Raw genomic sequence first — 18,537 nt, forward strand, 5'->3', positions numbered from 1 at the left:
CTCAGTTTGGCAAACTTTTTCTGTAAAGGGCCAGATGGCAAGTGTTTCAGGCTTTGTGAGCCAGGCAGACTCTGTCACAACCACTCCACTCTGCCACTGTAGCGTGAAAGCAGCCACAGACGATGTCTAAACGAACGGCGTGGCTGTGTTCCCCCTGGTGCAGCCCTGCCTCACAGCACTAGGGCTTCATTTTCTCAAGGCTGGGTCTCACGACAGGCGCAGACTGGATGTGGGGAACAGAAGTGGCTCAGGGATGGATGCGCAGCTCCAGGGATGAGCCAGTCGCTCTCATGGGCCGCGCAGCTCCCACCTCTCTCTCCGTGTTGCTGCTTTCCCTAGTGTCCAGTCCATTCCTCCAGCTCCTGCCTGCCTGTCCATATCAGAGGCCAACCACAAGGATGCTGTACTGGAAGAGCCCTCCCAACAGGTCACTGCGGATCTGCCGACAGGTGCCAGTGCCCGGTTCCCCCAGGGCCTCCCTGCCTGGAGAACAGCCGCACTCACCTGCCTGGAGTGGGGCCACGGGGAGGGCTGTCCTAGCGTGGAAGGGTGACTGGCACAGCGGACACTCACAAAGACAAGGCCAGCTCACTTCTCAAAACTGTGGGCTGCTACTGAGCCTAGCACAGATCTTACCCGGGGAGAGACAGGCGCCCACAAACAGTATTTCCGTGACTTCTGAGGGCACCGTACTTATTCTTGTGTTCATATTTCTGTCGTATCATAAAGATCTCAAGAAAGAAAAAGGCAAACTTAAGTATGCAGTCAGCTATCTCAAACCAGTTCTCATCTTTTTAGAAGAAAAACAGAGATCTAAGTGGTATAAATAGCAGGCAGGTAACTGTGCGGATACACTCAGGAAGTCATTTTGGATGACTTACTCGGGACACAGGAATGAGGGTGGGCACTGGGCAAAGGACAAAGCAGAAGGGAAGGCCATGTTTACCCGGAAACAAGTTGATACCCGCAAAGGAGGGCTAACACTGGATGAAAAGGCAGAGGTGTACTCCTGACTTTTTCTGGTCCATAAGGGGGAAGAACAGACTAGAAAATAGAAATGTAAGGAAACTGGGTTGGAAAAAAAAAAAAAACATACCCTTTACTTCAGATTCAGTAAAATGAAGAAAGAAATAACTTGGCATCATCAAAATGTATACCCAGACGTTAGGAAGGCAGGTTTCGAGAAGTCAGAGAAAAGAGAGGGCACGCATCTCTAGCACGAGATTCTGAAAGACCGTGTGAGCACTCTGGGAAGCTCTCACAGCAATGCTGGCTGGTTAGCACCAGGTTTGTGCATAAGAGAAAATTCCACACAACAGTGGCTTAAGCAAGATTCTTCTTCCACATAAAAGACACGCAGAGGCATGCGGTCCAAGGCTGTGACGGCACACGGCAGCATCAGGAGCCTGACGCCTTCCAGGTTTCCCAATTCTTGCCTCCACAGGGTTTCTTCCTCGTGGTCCAAGACGGAGGCTACACTCTAAGCCACAACACCCACGTTCTAGACAGCAGAATACTTTCCAGAAGATGCACAGGACATTCCCACTGGCCAGCTGCAAGAAAAGCTGGATTGGAATGCGTGCATTTTCTAGGTGGCCAGAGGCCCAGCTAAACACTAAAAATTCTGTTATTAGGAAAGAGTAGAAGTAGGTATAGGGGGCAACTACCATTCTCCAGACACACTGGCAACTACAAATAAATCTGATGATGGTCTCAACACAACTCCGGAAGAAAGGCCAGGGGACAGAGGCTTACTCCAAGAGCCCGGCAAAGCCCTTCAGTTGAGTCACATTTTACAACAACTCCATTACTTGCACTTCACCACTGTTCCCTCCGCCGTGTGGAAAGAGTTTTGGATGGAAAAGAATGGAATTTACAGTGGAAAAAAGAGTCGCAGACCGAGGTGAATCCAGAGATGGTTGAAGGTGTCCGGCACCCGAGTTGAGTCTTGCTCCTGCATTCAACCTAGATCTAATTCTGCTGGTGCCCTCTGGGCTCCCATGCAGGGCTTTATTTCCTTCACCTCCCTTTATCAAGTCTTCCCTTTCATGACAGAGCCCTGCTCCTGGTGCACAAAGGAACAGTTCTTCATTTCTTTTGAGTACCCTAGGCACTCAGAAGGCACTTTCTTGTGGTGAATCATTTTCTTAGTCTTTAAGGCTATTCTTTCCCCTCTGTTATCTGGCAGCTTTTTACAGACCTTTATCCTGGTCATTCATCCTTGAAGGGAAGCAAGATCAACCCCGTCGGGAGCCTGCAGCAGAGAGGGTCACAGAAGCCTCCCTTGCACACCTTTGCTAGGCCCTTGGCATGGGCGGCCCTCCTCCTCTTCGGTCTGGGCCTGCAGATCAAGTCAGCAGATGTGAGTTCCTGCTCAGAGAGCACGGCCAGCAGACCGGCAGAGGTGAGCTGCACACAGTGCACTCCCGGCTGGCTCTCTCCGCTCTCTAACTAAACCTGAGAACTGATGCACTCTGCTGTTCTGAAACTGTAACACGTGAAGGACTGCTCTCACACTCCTTAGGCTTCTGCCATTCCTCACAACATGGTAGAAAAACCCAGGTCTCTGTCCATCTCCCTCTGCTCTAGGTCTTGGGGATCCCAGGGGACAAGGAAGTAGAGAATGAGGAGGCAGCAGGGACTGGGGGGCTGCGGGCAGGGCTCTGGCGCTCAGCTAAGGCAGAGTCGTCTGTTTCTCTGGTCAGCACAACTCCAGCGTCCCAGGCTCAGCACGACCGTGGCAGCAAAGCAGAGCCTCTTTCCATCTCCTTCCTTTAGGTTCATTTGGTACTTCAGCTTCAGAGACTGAAGTATGTGGAGGACGTTTCAGGAGAGGGTCTTCATTAGGCCCCACGGTACAAGAGATAAAGTGGGAATCCTGGCCGCCTTCTGCTCTCCCAGCTTCTGATATAACTATCAGCTTATCTTTGGCTTCTTAATTGCTGTGGTCAGCTTTTGTCTGTTAGCTTCATGGGTTTCTTGACAGGAAGCAGGGAGGCGGCACTGTAATCAGCACAAGACGGCCTCCAACAGCCTCACAGCTGACTGACTTGCCCCGGCCCCCCTGCCCTTCTCCTCCACTCTCTAGCCAGCAGCCGCTCACCTTCCACCTGCTCCTGATGTGCCCCTGCACAGACCATGTCAGTGTCTCAACTGCCTACAGGCTGAACTCCAAGCCTGTGGCTCAGCACCTAAGGCCCTCATGATGGGGCTCCAGGCTGCTCCTCCAGCCTTCGCCAGAGCCACGTCCCATGCCTGCCCAGCCCAGCACCCATCAATACCAAGCAGAGAAGCCTGGTATACCTGCCTCTTCCTGCACATGCTGCTCCCTCTGCCTGGAATGGTTTTCCCACCTTTCTTTCTTTCAAAACTCTTACTCATCCTCTAGGACTCAACCCAAATGTCCTCTGTGCAGCTCTCCCCAACACAGGCACCTGCAGCACTTAGCATATACCTCCTCATGGGCACTTGGAGCCTGTACTGAAATCACTCACTTGCGCTGCCAACTAGAACAGTAGCTCTTCAGAGGCAAGAACCATGTCTTATTTACCTGTGGAGCTCTAGTGCCAAAGACAGTGCCCAGAACTGAGAAGACTTGCAAAGCAGTGTTCCTCAACCAGTGGATTTGGAAATATCACAGACACAGAATATTTGGCCTTCAGCAAGGCATCTGATAAGGAGTGTGAGGAGTTCCAAATGTCCCCAGTAGAGAGATACAGACGAATGCTGGTTGTTTAGATAAGTCAGCAACTGATGGAAAACCCTTCACAGGTGGTGTTGATTAGGTATCCCAAAAGCAAGAGGAAGGAAAGGACAGAGCTCTGCCAGGGCTAAGGCCTCATGAACTGTGTAAGTCAGCAGAAGGATAGAGAGCATGTGAACAAGTTCAGGAGGGAAAGCCTGGAATGACTCCTCGAAGGAACACTCCACAGTGTGCAGGTTCCCTTAAAGGGATGGAGGTAAACCAGGCACAACCAGTGATCGAGATGAAAGTGACTTAGGAAACTAAATCAGGGCCTACTCTTGCCTCTAGAAAACTCACTAACTATGGCACAAGGACCCTCCCCGCCCCAACACACAACACACACACACCCTCAGCCAACAAGATGGAGGTGATGTGGTAAAACACAGCTAGCAAGAAAAACCAGAGATTCTTGGCCAAGGCCGTGACACAGCCCTCAGGAAAGGAACATGCTCAGGGGCTGCATTTGTAATCATCTTCTCCCTGGACAGCCTAGGGGGGATGGCTATTCTGCTTACTCTTCACTGGCCCATCCAAACCTGGGCTGAGATTTTTGGTTCTGGAACCACGCTTACAAGGGCTACTGCCTGTAAGAGGACACTCAGAGGAAGCAGCCCTGACGGGGCTGGAATATGAAACCTCACTGTTAGGAGCCGCCAAGACCAGTGAGGATATGCTCCACCCAGGAAAGACCATTCCTGCCCTTGAATGCAGCAAATATGGGAAAGGGGATTAAGTTGGGCTCATCAAGAAAGAGAACTTCTGCAGCTCAGAGCTTTCCCTTGGGAACCGCCCCCCCCCCCCAACAGAGGCTGGATGTCGGGGGTGGGAACTTAGTAGAGGACATGCACACATGACAATCTATACTTCTTTAAAACCTCCTATTAAGCAACCCAGTTCACATGTTTTGATATTCTGCAAGTACTATAAACAAGGCACATTCGCCTAACATTAGAAGACAGTTTTCAATTTTTTATAACTTTAAAAACATCTGGAAAATTTCATTAGCTCCTGTTGCAGTAACATGCAGGTGACGGTTGTAGTTAGTTACAGATTGGGTTTCATTTTAACCCTTAATTTTTTTTTTTTTTAACCGTTTTAAGCAAAGCAAAGTAAAACAAAACAGAGGAAGATCAGTCCTAGAAATAATGATGTCCTTATGTCTTACTTATTTTACGTGCAAAGAAGGCAAATTAGAAGACAGTGAATTTAACCTGGTGTATTTCTGGGCTGCTCTTACTGTCACACACGCCAGTGGGGCTACTTAGGCCCGCGTCCCAGGCTCACCTGCACAGTGCCTCTGCGTCCAGCTGCCGGGGGTTTCTGTGGTCTATGATGATGATGTCATGATGTTTGTCCAGGAAACAGGCAAGAACAGCCTGAGCCTCCTTGGTAACTGTGCACTTAAACCCTGCTTTTTCACAGGCCCTGCAGAATCCATTACACTGGTTATCTTCTTTGGTAAACACTAAAAGTACCTGAATCAAAAAAGTGCGAACACTTTCTTAAAAAAAGTTGTTAGAACGGCAATTTCTTAACATGCCACAGAAAATTCCCAAGTGTTTTCAAGGCAAGTACACAGATGTGAACATAACAATCTGTTGATAGAAATCCTCCTACATGTAACTCAGGGAGATTATCACTCAGCTCCCCCAAATTAGTGCTATTTTATCTGCTCTTGTCTGGAAGTCCAAGTGCATGGGTCATATACTTATTCTTTTGCTATTAAGACCACTGGCAGAACTCAACAAAAGCTTGATTAAGCATTTTATCTTAAAATTATTTCAATTATGACACACAAATACTTATTTTAGTTAACAGTAAGTTAACTAGACAAGTCCTTAGATGGCAAAAACTGAAACTATTTTAGTCAAACTTTTAGAATACTTAAAACTTTATTTTTTAAAAAGATTTTATTTATTTATTTGAGAGAGCGAGAGAGAGAGAGAGAGAGAGCGGGAGCACGAGTGGGGGGCAGAGGCAGAGGGAGAGGCAGAAGCAGACTCCCTCCTGAACAGGGAGCCTGATGTGGGGCTCAATCCCAGGATGCCGAGATCATGACCTGAGCTGAAGGCAGATGCTTAACTGATTGAGCCACAAGCTGCCCCGAATACTTAAAATTTTAAATAATGTATTAAATGTCGAGATTTTCTGTAATTCCTCCAAGTTAAAAGAAATTACTTTGATGATAAGATTTCAAGCAGACCAAAATATAATACCTCATAACCAGCTAGGTAATCCCTCAACCTCCCTTCCCTCTGGAAATCACCAGATTGTTCTCTATAAGTCTGCTCCTGCTTCTGTTGTTGGTGGTGGTTTATTTTTTCGATTCCACATGTAAGTTAAATCATATGGTATTTGTCTTAGGGGAAAGTGATTTTTAAAAGGTAAACTTCCAAGGATGCCTGGATGGCTCAGTGAGTTAAGCATCCAACTCTTGATTTTGGCTGAGGTCATGATCTCAGGGTTGTGAGATCCAGCCCCGCATCGGGCTCCAGCTGGGGTCTACTTAAGATTCTCTCTCTCCCTCTCCCTTTGCCCCTCCCCCAAGTCCCCTGACCCCAGCTCTCAAGTAAGTAAGTAAGTAAGTAAGTAAGTAAGTAAATAAATAAATAAATAAATAAAGGTGAACTTCCAGTCATAAAATATATACGACCCGGGGTTACAAGATATGGCAGGGGGAATATAGTTAACCATATGTAACAACATTATATGGTGACACATGATAGCTAGAGATATAGTGATGGTCACTTCCTAATGTGTATAAATGTTGGATGACTCTGTTGTACACCTGAAACCAATATAATATTGTGGGTCAACTGCATTTCAATAAAAATCAATTAAGAAAGTTCTCATCGATAGCAAATGACAAAATAAAGAACACCGTCAGTTAAGCAACACAGGCACAGCACCAGGCTCACGGGGTGACAGCTGTGCCCCTGGCCCAGGATGATGGCTTGCTGTCCCGGGGCCTGGCCTGGATCAGGTGAGGCCTGCATCTGCTGCCTCTCGCCTCTCCAGCCAGGCACCCCCACCCCCACCCCCGGCCAGGTCTGGGTCAAAAGCGCACCACTCTGTCCCTTCAGACCCAGATGGATTCATGAGGGCAACACTGGTAAGGTGGAGGTGGGCAGCCTGTGAGCAAGACTGCAAAGCTGACGGAGACCCTGTCCCCCAAGGCTTAGCTCTTCTAAGTTTACCCAAGTGCACAACCACCACAGACGCACACTTCTGCCAGTCCTAACAGGAGACATGGTTTATGTGCAGGAAGCTCCAAATAACTTTGGAGCTCAATTTCAAAAGCTTATGTTGTCTAATATTTTGGATTTGATCATTTAAATATTTTGATAGAGCATATTCAGCAACACAGAAAAGACCATGCTTTTGCTTTTTTATACTGGAAAATTTCAAACCTACATAAAAGCTGTGAGTGCAATGAACGTTAGTGGACCCTTCTGTTTTCATCAATTGTTAAGATTTTGCTCCCTTTGCTCTCCCCCTCCCCCCCCAATTATGCACATTCTTTTCTTTATTGCTGAACCTTTCAAAGTAGGGTGCACACACACGTGTGTCCAAGAAAAGTACATTCTCTTGTATAACTAGAGTACTAGTATCAGCTTCAGGAATTTACCATTGATCCAATACTATTATCTAAAATAGAAAACTGTTTTCACTGTTAGGCCCTCTCCCTCCCCCTCTTTAAAGAAAATCAATATGTAAAAATTACAGTATGGCTTATTATTACCTGGAGTTGATCTGGATGAAATCTCATGGGGCCAAACTGCACATCAGCTGCTGCTACCTGTAAGAAAAAGGTATGCTTATATGTTAAGAAAAAAGAAAAAGAAGAAGATAGCAGGAGGGGAAGAATGAAGGGGAGTAAATTGGAGGGGGAGACAAACCATGAGAGACGATGGACTCTGAAAAACAAACTGAGGGTTCTAGAGGGGAGGGCGGTGGGGGGATGGGTTAGCCTGGTGATGGGTATTAAAGAGGGCACGTTCTGCGTGGGGCACTGGGTGTTATGCGCAAACAATGAATCATGGAACACTACATCAAAAACTAATGAGGTAATGTATGGTGATTAACATAACAATAAAAAATTTCAAAAACAGAAAAGAAAAAGGTATGCTTAAATATATATATATATATATTTTAAAGATAAGCTCACTTTAAAATTTCTCTAATCAGTGTCACAGATGAAAGTGAGATTTTTACTCCAGAGAAAAATTACATAAATAGTTATTACACAGAATCCCAGGGATCTCCTTCTAACCCTCGGGAAAGGTGCAGAGTAGGGAGGGAGAAATAAAATGAATCTGACCCTGGCTCTGCTCTTCCTAGCTGTGTATGACGTTAAGTGAATTACTCAACCTTCCTCAGCCGTTTCTCATTTGTTACAAAGATCAAATGAGTTTACAATATAAAGGCCCCCCCCAAACTAGACACTGAATGAACACTGATTCCTTCTGTCTTTTTCCTGATGGACCATGAAAACTTACTTCAAGAATGGCACACACATACTGAAATCTAGCAGTTAGAATCATGCGACATCAGAGCATTTTACAGAGGAGCACAACGTTTATCAATAATTGCTTATCTATTTGAGAACTTAGCACTAAAACGACACAGATAAATACAATGTCATAACCAAATCCCAATGAGTAATAATAATCATAGCACCAATGGAGGGGCTTAGTGTATACTGGGCATCATGCTAATTGCTGAACGTGTGTTATCTTGCTCGATCTTTATAGTAACACAGAGGTTTATGGTTGGAAAACTGGGGTTCCAAGTACCTTGTTTAAGGCCACAGAGTCAGCAAGTGGCAGCTGGGATTTCACTGAAAAGCCAGGGCCACTGGAAGGTTTGGGCAGTCTGTGCACTGCTTAAGGGAGCCCAGGGGAGGAAGAATACAGGACTGAAATACAGCTCTGAGTGATGGATGCTGGCACCGAGCTGCTACTCAGAGAAGAAGACAAATTTCTGCAATTTTCCCAGAACCACTGTATGTACTGAAGGGATCCCCAGGCCTCTGGGTGGTGGTATGATTCCATGGCAAAAAAAATCTGCAGTGGAAGACCTAGATCTATAAGCTTTCCCGCAAGATATTTCCTACCTGACTGCCCACCTCCCATGTCTCCCCTCAAGTAGCAATCTATCCCCTAGTTAACAAATGAAACAAAGCTTGCTCAGTGATGGAGAAAGTCCATATTTATTTCTCACTGCTAGAATCTGATGCCTGCCAACTATGGGACACCAGCCGAGTTTCTTTTCTTTTTTCTCTCTTTTTAAAAGATTTTATTTATTTATTTGAGAGAGAGAGAGAATGAGAGAGAGCACGAGAGGGAAGAGGGTCAGAGGGAGAGGCAGACCCCCCGCCGAGCAGGGAGCCCGATGCGGGACTCGATCCCAGGACTCCAGGATCATGACCTGAGCCGAAGGCAGTCGCTTAACCAACTGAGCCATCCAGGCGCCCACCAGCCTAGTTTCTGATCTGCTTTGTAACAATTTCATCTCTCGAAATCATAAGAATGAGGGCCGCTACTATTCCAGACCTAAGACTGAGGGGGACTCTGTGACAGGGCAGGAGGCTGCGGAGAAGAGACCTCCCCCAGCACTATCTATTCCCCTGCACTGTGTAGCTGCAGGCCAGCCTCATAGCGAGGGGCGCAGCTGATGCCAAAGCCAGCAGTCCTCAGATGATCCAAAGAGGCCAGGAGAGTCTTCAAAGAGAGGTCTGCTCTATACAATCATACGCTCACGGTGCACTCAGAAGGAAAGCAAGAGGGACTAAGAGAAACCAATCTGAACAAAGAGTTTTCTGTCAGTTTTTACAAAGTTTAAAGGAATGAATGAAAGAAAGTACAAGGAAGGATATAGACCGACTGCTTGGAGAATGCAGTGGACCTACTCAGGAGAAAGAAGGAAGAAAATGACAGGAGAAAAGAAAGAGAAGGAAAATCATTTCGCTAACTTTCTACAGCAGGGGGGACAGTTTCATAGGAGAAAGCAGAAAACTCATGAGCAGGAAGCCCGCTGCCACTGCCCAAGATAAGGCAGGAGCGAGGCAGTACTTGGGTCCCCTACGTGAGTGGGGAGCGGTAGCCTCTGACAGAGGATACTCATGAAATTGGCTCTGAAGGGTCAGGTAGACAAAAAAGTCTCAAAGGAGAAAAAGAAATATTTATGACTAGTGTAAAAACATATAATATACTAGGTCACAGAGAAAACTTTAAAAACACATTGCTAAAAGTAAAAATAGTACCATTTTTATTCTTCAACCATAATGCCATCAAACCAGAAATTAAAAACATGAGCTTAAGCAAAATCAACAAACACCGCTGCCCTGAAAAATTTTTAAATATTAACTTGTAATTGCTGGGTCAGAGAGGGAAATGCAAATTATACCTACAGATTACCCGGAAAATAGTAAAAATGAGAATACCATGTAATGAAACTTACGGGATACTGCTAAATTTTACTGAGGGGCAAGATTCACAGCCTTAAATCCTTCTGTCACCAAACAAGAATTAAATACATTTACCAAGCTAAGTCACTAAGTTTGAGAAAGTCAACAGTACAAACTTAAGGAAACCAAGAGGAAAAAAAATAAAGGGTAATAATTAGTAAAATTTAAAAATATAACGACTAGCATGTTTAAAAAAATACATACGTGTGTACACACACACATATATGTATGTAGAGAGCTGATTACAAGCTGAGGGACAAGATAAAAGTATAAACGGCTCAGGGCAAAGCCTTATCCCTCCCAGGAAAATAACTCTGAGCACACGGTCCACACCAAAAGTGGGTGAAATAACTTTCACAGAGAAAGGACAGTATAACTTTATGATCTCAACTTACAAAAATAACTCACCACTGCATTCATTTTAAGAAATAAAAGAAGCTATAGATTTTGTTAAAATTACTAATTTTGCTTCCATATAATTTTAACGATATCATTTTAAAATATTAATGTTTCAGCAACTCTATTTTACCACCAAACACTTACTTTATTTACTTAACTAGATTGCATTTTAACCTTACATCCTGTCTACGGGGTATATCCGGCTCTCAGGACCTCTGTCGAGCAGTGTCCCAGCAGAGCCGGACAACTACTTACCACTGCCCCCCCAAAATAACCACCACCAGGAAATCTGATGACATTACTCAGTGTGCAGACGTCAGCAGTGGGCCCTCAAAGAGTAAACAACTTCCCAACTGCTCTGGAAAAGGGGATCAGAACTATAGAACTCTTACATTCTTCCTTTCTTTGTGTATGAAAATCAGAATCAAACTGACCTAATGTTTCAAGGTCACGGCCCTCTTAATAATTTGTTGTGCACATTAATATTTAAAAGAGAATAGTCCTCTTCAAGCTAAGTTTAGTATCACAGCTTTGATTTAATCTTTCAGCTTCAAAAGCAATTGATATCTTTCGACAATACAGAAACAACACTATGTTCATGGATATTGGTAATTATACAAGTTGTTGAGTTGAGTCTTCTGGATTTTTAGATATGTATTATTAATACTGATTGTTAAAGAGATTGTAAAAAGTCTCTTTGTATTTTAATAAAGTAGTATTTGTAAATATGGCTAACAGAAACATGAAATAAATTATTATTGAAACTTTGACAAACCACGTATCAGATTTCGTTTGCCTAACTGACCTAACATTTAGAAGCGACACTAGAAGGCCAAACGAGGGTTATGAATCTTGATCATGGGTGGGGGTGGGAGAGAAAAGAGATACAGAATACCAATCTACCTAAAACTTCTGTTTCCCCAAACCAACATAGCTTATCCCTTGCCTGCTGTGTTTTTTTTTTCTGTTGCTCTCAGTCATCATTTGCAAAACTCCGTATTTTACTATTTATCTTCTTTACTGTCTGCCTCTCCCACTAGGAATGTAAGTTCTATGAAGACAGGGATTTATATGCTGTATTCATTGGTGTATTTCCAATATCCAAAACAGTCCCTGGCACACGGTGGTCATTTAAGAAATATTTTTGAATCAATGTTTACTCAACAGCTAATCTTTTTTTTTTTTTTTAAAGATTTTACTTATTTATTTGACAGAGAGAGACACAGCGAGAGAGGGAACACAAGCAGGGGGAGTGGCAGAGGGAGAAGGAGGCTTCCCGCTGAGCAGGGAGCCCGATGCGGGGCTCGATCCCAGGACCCTGGGACCATGACTGAGCCGAAGGCCCAACGACCGAGCCACCCAGGCGCCCCTCAACAGCTAATCTTTTTGAATCATTCATTTATCCAGAAATCATACTCATACTAGTCTCTACATACGCATGCATCTGTGATAACAGCACTTCCAGTTTCCAGAATGTTTTTTATATATACTTTATTTCATGAAGGAACATAAAGGAAGGAAAGACTCTTACGGAAGCCTAAGCTCTAGGAGCCACGGAAGAACCCTGTGGTCTATTCTTTTCCTATGTCCCCTTTATTAGAAACAAAGTTACGCTGGCATCAATTGACATTAATTGTACACACCCCTCCTTCTTGGAACTATAGCAAAGTCATAAATCAGATTTTGTCCCGAGCCATACTAACCTTCCAGGTTTTCCCTGTACACCCTTCTCGTCTTTCTCTCCAGACAGAGTGGTAACTTGGTCACAGGGACACAGCTTAGACAAGTCAGGAGACACTAGTTCCTGGGTGGGAAGACTCAAAATCAGTCCAGACTTCAGTGGGCCATTTACTACTATGCTTAAAGCCAAGCACAGAGCTAGGTACTACGAGTGCAGACCAGTGCCTAACCTTGTCCTTGAGTCGCAGGAGGGGGAGTGCACACGGTGACAACATGATGTAGTTTTAATAGAGAAAGGAGGTGCCTATTAAATGCTAAATACTCTGCTTCCATTCATACTTAAATCCAATTTAGTCCTTCCCCTATGAGTAAGGTGACTTATTAACTCCATTTTTTTTTAAGATTTTATTTATTTTTTTGACAGAGAGAGACAGAGAGAAAGGGAACACAAGCAGGGGGAGTGGCAGAGGGAGAAGCAGGCTTCCCGAGGAGCAGGGAGCCCAATGCGGGGCTTGATCCCAGGACCCTGGGACCATGACCTGAGCCGAAGGCAGACGCTTAACCAACTGAGCCACCCAGGCGCCCGTGATTAACTCCATTTTAATGATGAAGAAACTGAAGCTGAGAGCATTGTGGTTCAACAGTTGGTAAAGGACAACGATGAGAACAAGACCCAATTCAGGGGGACTGAATTCCTGTGGTCTTTTTGTGCTCCATGGGGAAAGGCCTAAAATCACCTGACCCTAACCTGTATTTAGTGGAAATAAGACCAAGAACCTGGAAAGCAGCATTCACCCACTTGACAAATCTTTGTTGGGCACCCATGGTATGCTAACTGGTTTCCCAGGCATTCAACACCCAACAGAGAACAAAACAGACAGTATCTCTACCTATCGGGGGGAGATGTGATGGAGACTAACGGGGGTGCTATTCTGAGTCAGAGTCCAGGAAGGCCTCTCTGAGGCAGCAACGTGGAAGATGAGATCTGAATGAGAAGGCAGCAGCCATGCGAGGAACTGAAGAAGGAGCAGAGGGAACAAGGGGTGCATGGGACCTATGGCGGGAATGGGGGACATTCAAGGAAAGGAAGGGCAGGAGATGAGCTCATGGCTAGACAGGGGCGGTAAGAGGCAGGGCCTTCTAAGCCAGGACAAGAAACTTGAGCTTTATCCTAAATTTCATCAAAAGCCACTGAAGAGTTTTATACAAGAAAGTGATATGATCTAATTTTTATTTTTTAAAATAGATCCCCTTTATATTTTAAATGGATCCCCAGTGGGGAATGCACAGTGGGATGTGACAGCAGAGGCACGGAGACCACTGAGGAAGCGTCCATAGGAGTCCAAGTGAGAGAGGATGGCCCTGTGGCCCAGGAATTGCCATGGAGACGAGCAGATGGCTTTGGGGCACTTTGGAGGCAGGGTTATCAAGACTTGCTGCTGGACAGGACATAATCAAATCTACTGGTTCCTAGACCAGAGTTCTGATACCTGACAGTTTTATTTAGGTGTTGATGGAAATTTGGAGTTCTGCAAGGCATCCTGGTAGAAGCTGGTATGGGTCTGTTTGGTTCTTTCCAGATCCACCCACAAGATGGCACCAAGATCTGCCCCGCGGCAAAGCTCCTAACTGCTCTCCCAGGTCCTTCTCTCCGAGCAGGCCATGCTCCACATCCACCCCCACTGTCCGCCTCGCTTTTTTCTCTCTTCACCTGCTCCTAACTGTCCCTTCAGTCAATTTAAACAGCAAATATTTACAAGGAGACTTTTATATGTTTTCCCAACTGAATGTCAAAATCAAGTCACATGCTCGGGTAAAACTGTTCAGGTCCTTTTTTCCCCAAACCCATAGTGTCGAGCAGAAAATGGTGTCTGGGTTAAATGCACTATTTAAAGAGTTTAACGCAATGCCTGACTGTGAGCAAATGCCCAATAAATTCTAAAGTATCTACAGAAAAGATTTTCCAAGAAGCTTTTGCTATAAAACTATAACTTTACACACGCACATATACACTTTTTTTAAAAGCATACACACTTTAAGCCATTTTTAAAACTATATTTTTCCAAAGAGCTATTTCTTTCAGAGCACAAAGGTAATCTCTAATAAGAACCATTCACTTCATGGTACCTTGAAATATCATGTGTAATAGGACCTAGTTCTTAAATATCATATTAATGTATTTGGTACAAGGGACAAAGAAAGGTTTTCCTGAAACCCTGGAAGAAGATTGCCTCTAAAGGTGACAAGAAAATTGATCCATAAAAAATGAGAATGGCCAATCGTAGGATAACCCAACCCTAAGCTTCTCTTTAAATGTGTCACTGAAATTTAAGAATCCTCAAATCCCAACTGCAGAAATCTAAGGTATGACATAACTAGAACCTACTTCTCCTCAATCCCTCAAAAAAGAGGCAACTGCTCACCATGTATCGTCCCGTCAGAATGAGGAGGGTCTACAGGCTGCCAGGGGAGGAGAGCCAGAGGCTGAGAACTCAGTGCTATTTATTCAGTTCCCTCCAGGAAAAAAACTGAATCCAGCAGGTATAGATGATCTGGATATTGAAAAGAAATATTCCTAGCTATAAATGAACAAACGAGCATCTTGCCTCACTCTGGGAGGAGTCTATTCCAGGCCTATGTACGCCTACTGTGCATGTTTGGGTCACACACCGCACACTTGGACGGCAGGGAGCCTTGTTCAGGAGGTTCGACGGCTGCCTGCCTGCCAACTGCCCGCTGCTAGCATCCTGACTGTGAACGCCAGCCCAGGCTGGACTGGGTCAGCTCATGAACCTCACTGATAACCAAAGGGACTACACTAAGAATGACGACCCACACGATAGAATAAATGATCCAGAATCACCCACACGGTTCCCGCAGCCAGGATTCCTGAGATTGGATAGATGGGGGTTTAAACTCTCTGGCCCTACTCCCCTGAAAACCTGTGTGTCTTTAGGCAAGCTTCCTCACTTTGCTGAGCCTGGCCTAGAGAACAGTGATAGTCAAGATTTGGTGAGTAACAGACACGCAGCTCTGCAGGGCACCTGGCCTGCGGTTACGGGCGCCCTAATGTGTAGCCATTATCACTAGTGGAAGGAGATGCACAAGCATTCACAATGCCCCTGCTTTAGTTCTAGAGCAATGAGGAAATTCTTACCAGGTGTGGAGGCTCCACACATAAGTTTTGGCAGAAAGTGGGTTTCCAGACTGAATGTGATTTGAGAGACTCTACCAGAGTCAAATTGCTCATCCCAAGCTCCTTCCTGCACTAAACCATCAGACCCTCTGAATGCAGTCCACAACCTGAGGTTCTACTGTTGAAACCATCTCTTTTATGAGCCCTGTTTTATAAGGGCTACCCAAGTATTCTCACTGACCTACACTGTTTTTCATAAATAACACTGTTTTTCATAAATAACAGCGATTTCTTTAAAGCTTCTTTTTGGAATACTTTCACTACTAATTATTTAATTTCAAATAACCAGCTCTGAAAAATCAAGGAAGAAGTTGTTTCTTATGTCCCAAGGAAAACTCGTTTGGGTTTGAGAGGAGAAAGCACAGAGGAGAGAGGGCAGTAGACAGCGGAGGTACGAACAACATCAACGGAGAGTACGGAGAACCCCTGAGGCAAGAGGAGGCCTTGGATCCAGAAGATCAGGGACAGGGGCTGGAGCCTTGGTCCCAAGCTTTGGATGACGACTGCCTCCCCATTCTTCGCAAGCAGCAGCAATAGCCCAGGCCAGAGGTTTTCTCGGGAGGATGCATTCTCCCAGGGCTGCTGCTTCCTAAGGGTTTTAGGGTAAAACCTTGACCAGAAGTTATCCGGTATTTATATAGGAAAAATGTATATTTACATTCTCCAAACTAAATACATTTTTAAGACTTTTTTTTCCCCACAGTTTTAGGTTTACATCAAAACTAAAAAGCAGGTATAGAGATTTCCCTTATGTCCCTTACCCTCATACACATATAGCCCTCCCCATCATCATCATTACTCACCAGAATGGTACATTTTTTACAAAGATGAACCACACAGACACATCCTAATCATCCCAAATCCATATTTTACCTTAGGCTTCACTCTTGGCGCTGTACACTCTATGGACTTGAACAAATGTATAATTACATGTATCCATCATTATAACATCATATGGAATATTTTCACTACCCTAAAAATCCTCCATGTTCTGCCTGATCATCTCCTCCCACCCCTGGTAACCACTTATCTTTTTATTGTCTCTAGTTTTGCTTTTTTACAGACTGTCCTATAGTTGGAATCATCCAAGTATGGAGTCTTTTCATACTGGTTTCTTCCCCTACATAAATGCAGTTAAGGTTTTCCCACATCTTCCATGGCTTAATAATTAGTTCATTTCATTCCAGTGCTGCAAAATATTCCATTGTCTGGATGTATCAGTTCATCCATTCACCACTAAAGGTCACCTTGGTGGCTTCTAAGTTTGGGCAATTATGAATGAAGCTGCTATAAACATCCTTCTGTAGGTTTTTGTGTAGGTTTTTCAACTGTTTTGGGTAAATATGAACGAGAGAAATGGCTAGGTCATATGATAAAGTATGTTTAGTTTTGTAAGAAACTACCAAAATGTCTTCCAAAGGGGTCATGACATTCCGTATTCCTCCTGCACTATATGAGAGTTCCTGTTGCTCCATCCTCATGAGAATTTGATGTTAGTGCTCAGATTTTGGCCATCTAAATAGATAAGTAGTGGTATCTTGCTATCCTGTTTTAATTTGCATTTCCCTGATGATATATGACGTGGAACATCTTTTCATATGTTTATTTGCCATCTGTAGATCTTTGGTGAGATAGCTGCTAAAATCTTTAGCCCCTTTTTTTTTTTAAGATTTTATTTATTTGACAGAGCAAGAGCACAAGCAGGGGGAGCAGCAGAGGGAGAGAGAGAAGCAGACTCCCTGCTGAGCAGGAAGTCCAACATGGGGCTTGATCCCAGGACCCCGAGATCATGACCCGAGCTGAGGCAGAGGCTCAACTGACTGAGCAACCCAGGCACTTCTAGCCCATTTTCTAATGGGGTTGTTTTCTTACTGTTAAGTTTTTAATATGTTTATTCTGGGCAACAGTCCTTTATCAGATAGATCTTTTGCAAATATTTTCTCTCATTTTGTGGCTTGTCTTTTGAAGTTCTTGATGGTGTCGTTCATAGAGCAGAAGTTTTTAATTTTAGGGATGTTCATCTTATCATTTCTTTTTTTCTTAAGATTTGAGAGACAGAGATAGTGAGAGAGGGCACAAGTGGGGAGGAGAGGGAGAAGCAGTCTCCCCACTGAGCAGGGAGCCTGATGAGGGGCTCACGACCTTAGCCAAAGACAGATGCTTAACCGAATGAGCCACCCAGGCGCCCCTGTTTCTTTTATGGGTCTCTGTTGATTGGTTGTATCTAAAAAGGCATCGTGACACCTGAGGTCATCTAGGTTTTCTCCTATGTTATTCTCTAGAAGTTTCACAGTTTTGCATTTTACTTTTAGGTCTACAATTCACCTTGAGTTGGTTTTTGTGAAGAGTGTAAGGTCTGCAACTAAATTCATTATTTTGCTCGTGGATGTCCAGTTGTTCCGGCGCCATATGTTGAAGAGACAGACTATCTTTGCTCCACTGTCAAAGATCAGGTGACTGTATTTACATGGGTCTATTTCTGGGCTCTCATTTCTGTTCCGTTGATCTATTTGTCTGTCTTTTACCAAAACCCTAATGTCTCAATTACTGTAACTTTATAGTACATCTTGAAGTTGGGAACTGTCTGACACAAAGCTTTCTTCCTCCCCTTTAATACTGTGCTGGCTCTTCTGGGTCTTGTGCCTCTCCATGTAAGTTAGAATCAGTGTATCAATATCCATAAAGTAACTCGCTGGAATTCTGACTGGGATTGCCTTGAATCTATATATCAAGTTGGAAAGAAGTGACATCTTCACAATACTGAGTCTTCATATCCACAAATATGGAATATCTCTCCCTTTATTTAGTTCTTCGATGTTGTCCATCGGAGTTTTGTGGTTTTCCTCATATAGATTATGTACACACTTTATTACAGTTATACTAATAAATATTTTCTTTTGGGGGGTACAATTGTAAATGATATTGTGTTTTTATTTATTTTTTTAAGTAGGCTCCACACCCTACATGGGGCTTGAACTCACAACCTTGAAATCAAGAGTCACATGCTCTACTGACTGAGCCAGCCAGGCACTCCCAATATTGTGCTCT

The 18,537-nt window shown here is 44.3% G+C and overlaps 1 protein-coding gene across 4 annotated transcripts in view; it reads right to left on the reverse strand.

Annotated features, from left to right (window-relative positions):
- The window catches only part of PDE8A (phosphodiesterase 8A), a 157,354-nt gene that overhangs the window by 74,094 nt on the left and 64,723 nt on the right, over nucleotides 1–18,537 (reverse strand). For all 4 annotated transcript variants that reach the window (XM_073882214.1, XM_073882213.1, XM_025893231.2 and 1 more), the window contains exons 2-3: nucleotides 7,488–7,544; nucleotides 5,030–5,220 (exon numbers count right to left, since the gene is read on the reverse strand). In XM_073882214.1, coding sequence (XP_073738315.1) covers nucleotides 5,030–5,220; nucleotides 7,488–7,514 — 218 coding nt within the window. In that variant the 5' untranslated portion in view covers nucleotides 7,515–7,544. The remainder of the gene's footprint in view (nucleotides 1–5,029; nucleotides 5,221–7,487; nucleotides 7,545–18,537) is intronic.

Source organism: Callorhinus ursinus, unplaced genomic scaffold (genome assembly GCF_003265705.2).
Source record: "Callorhinus ursinus isolate GAN/ISIS: 27379988/994484 unplaced genomic scaffold, GSC_fseal_2.0 scaffold45, whole genome shotgun sequence".
NCBI classification, from domain to species: Eukaryota; Metazoa; Chordata; class Mammalia; order Carnivora; family Otariidae; genus Callorhinus; species Callorhinus ursinus.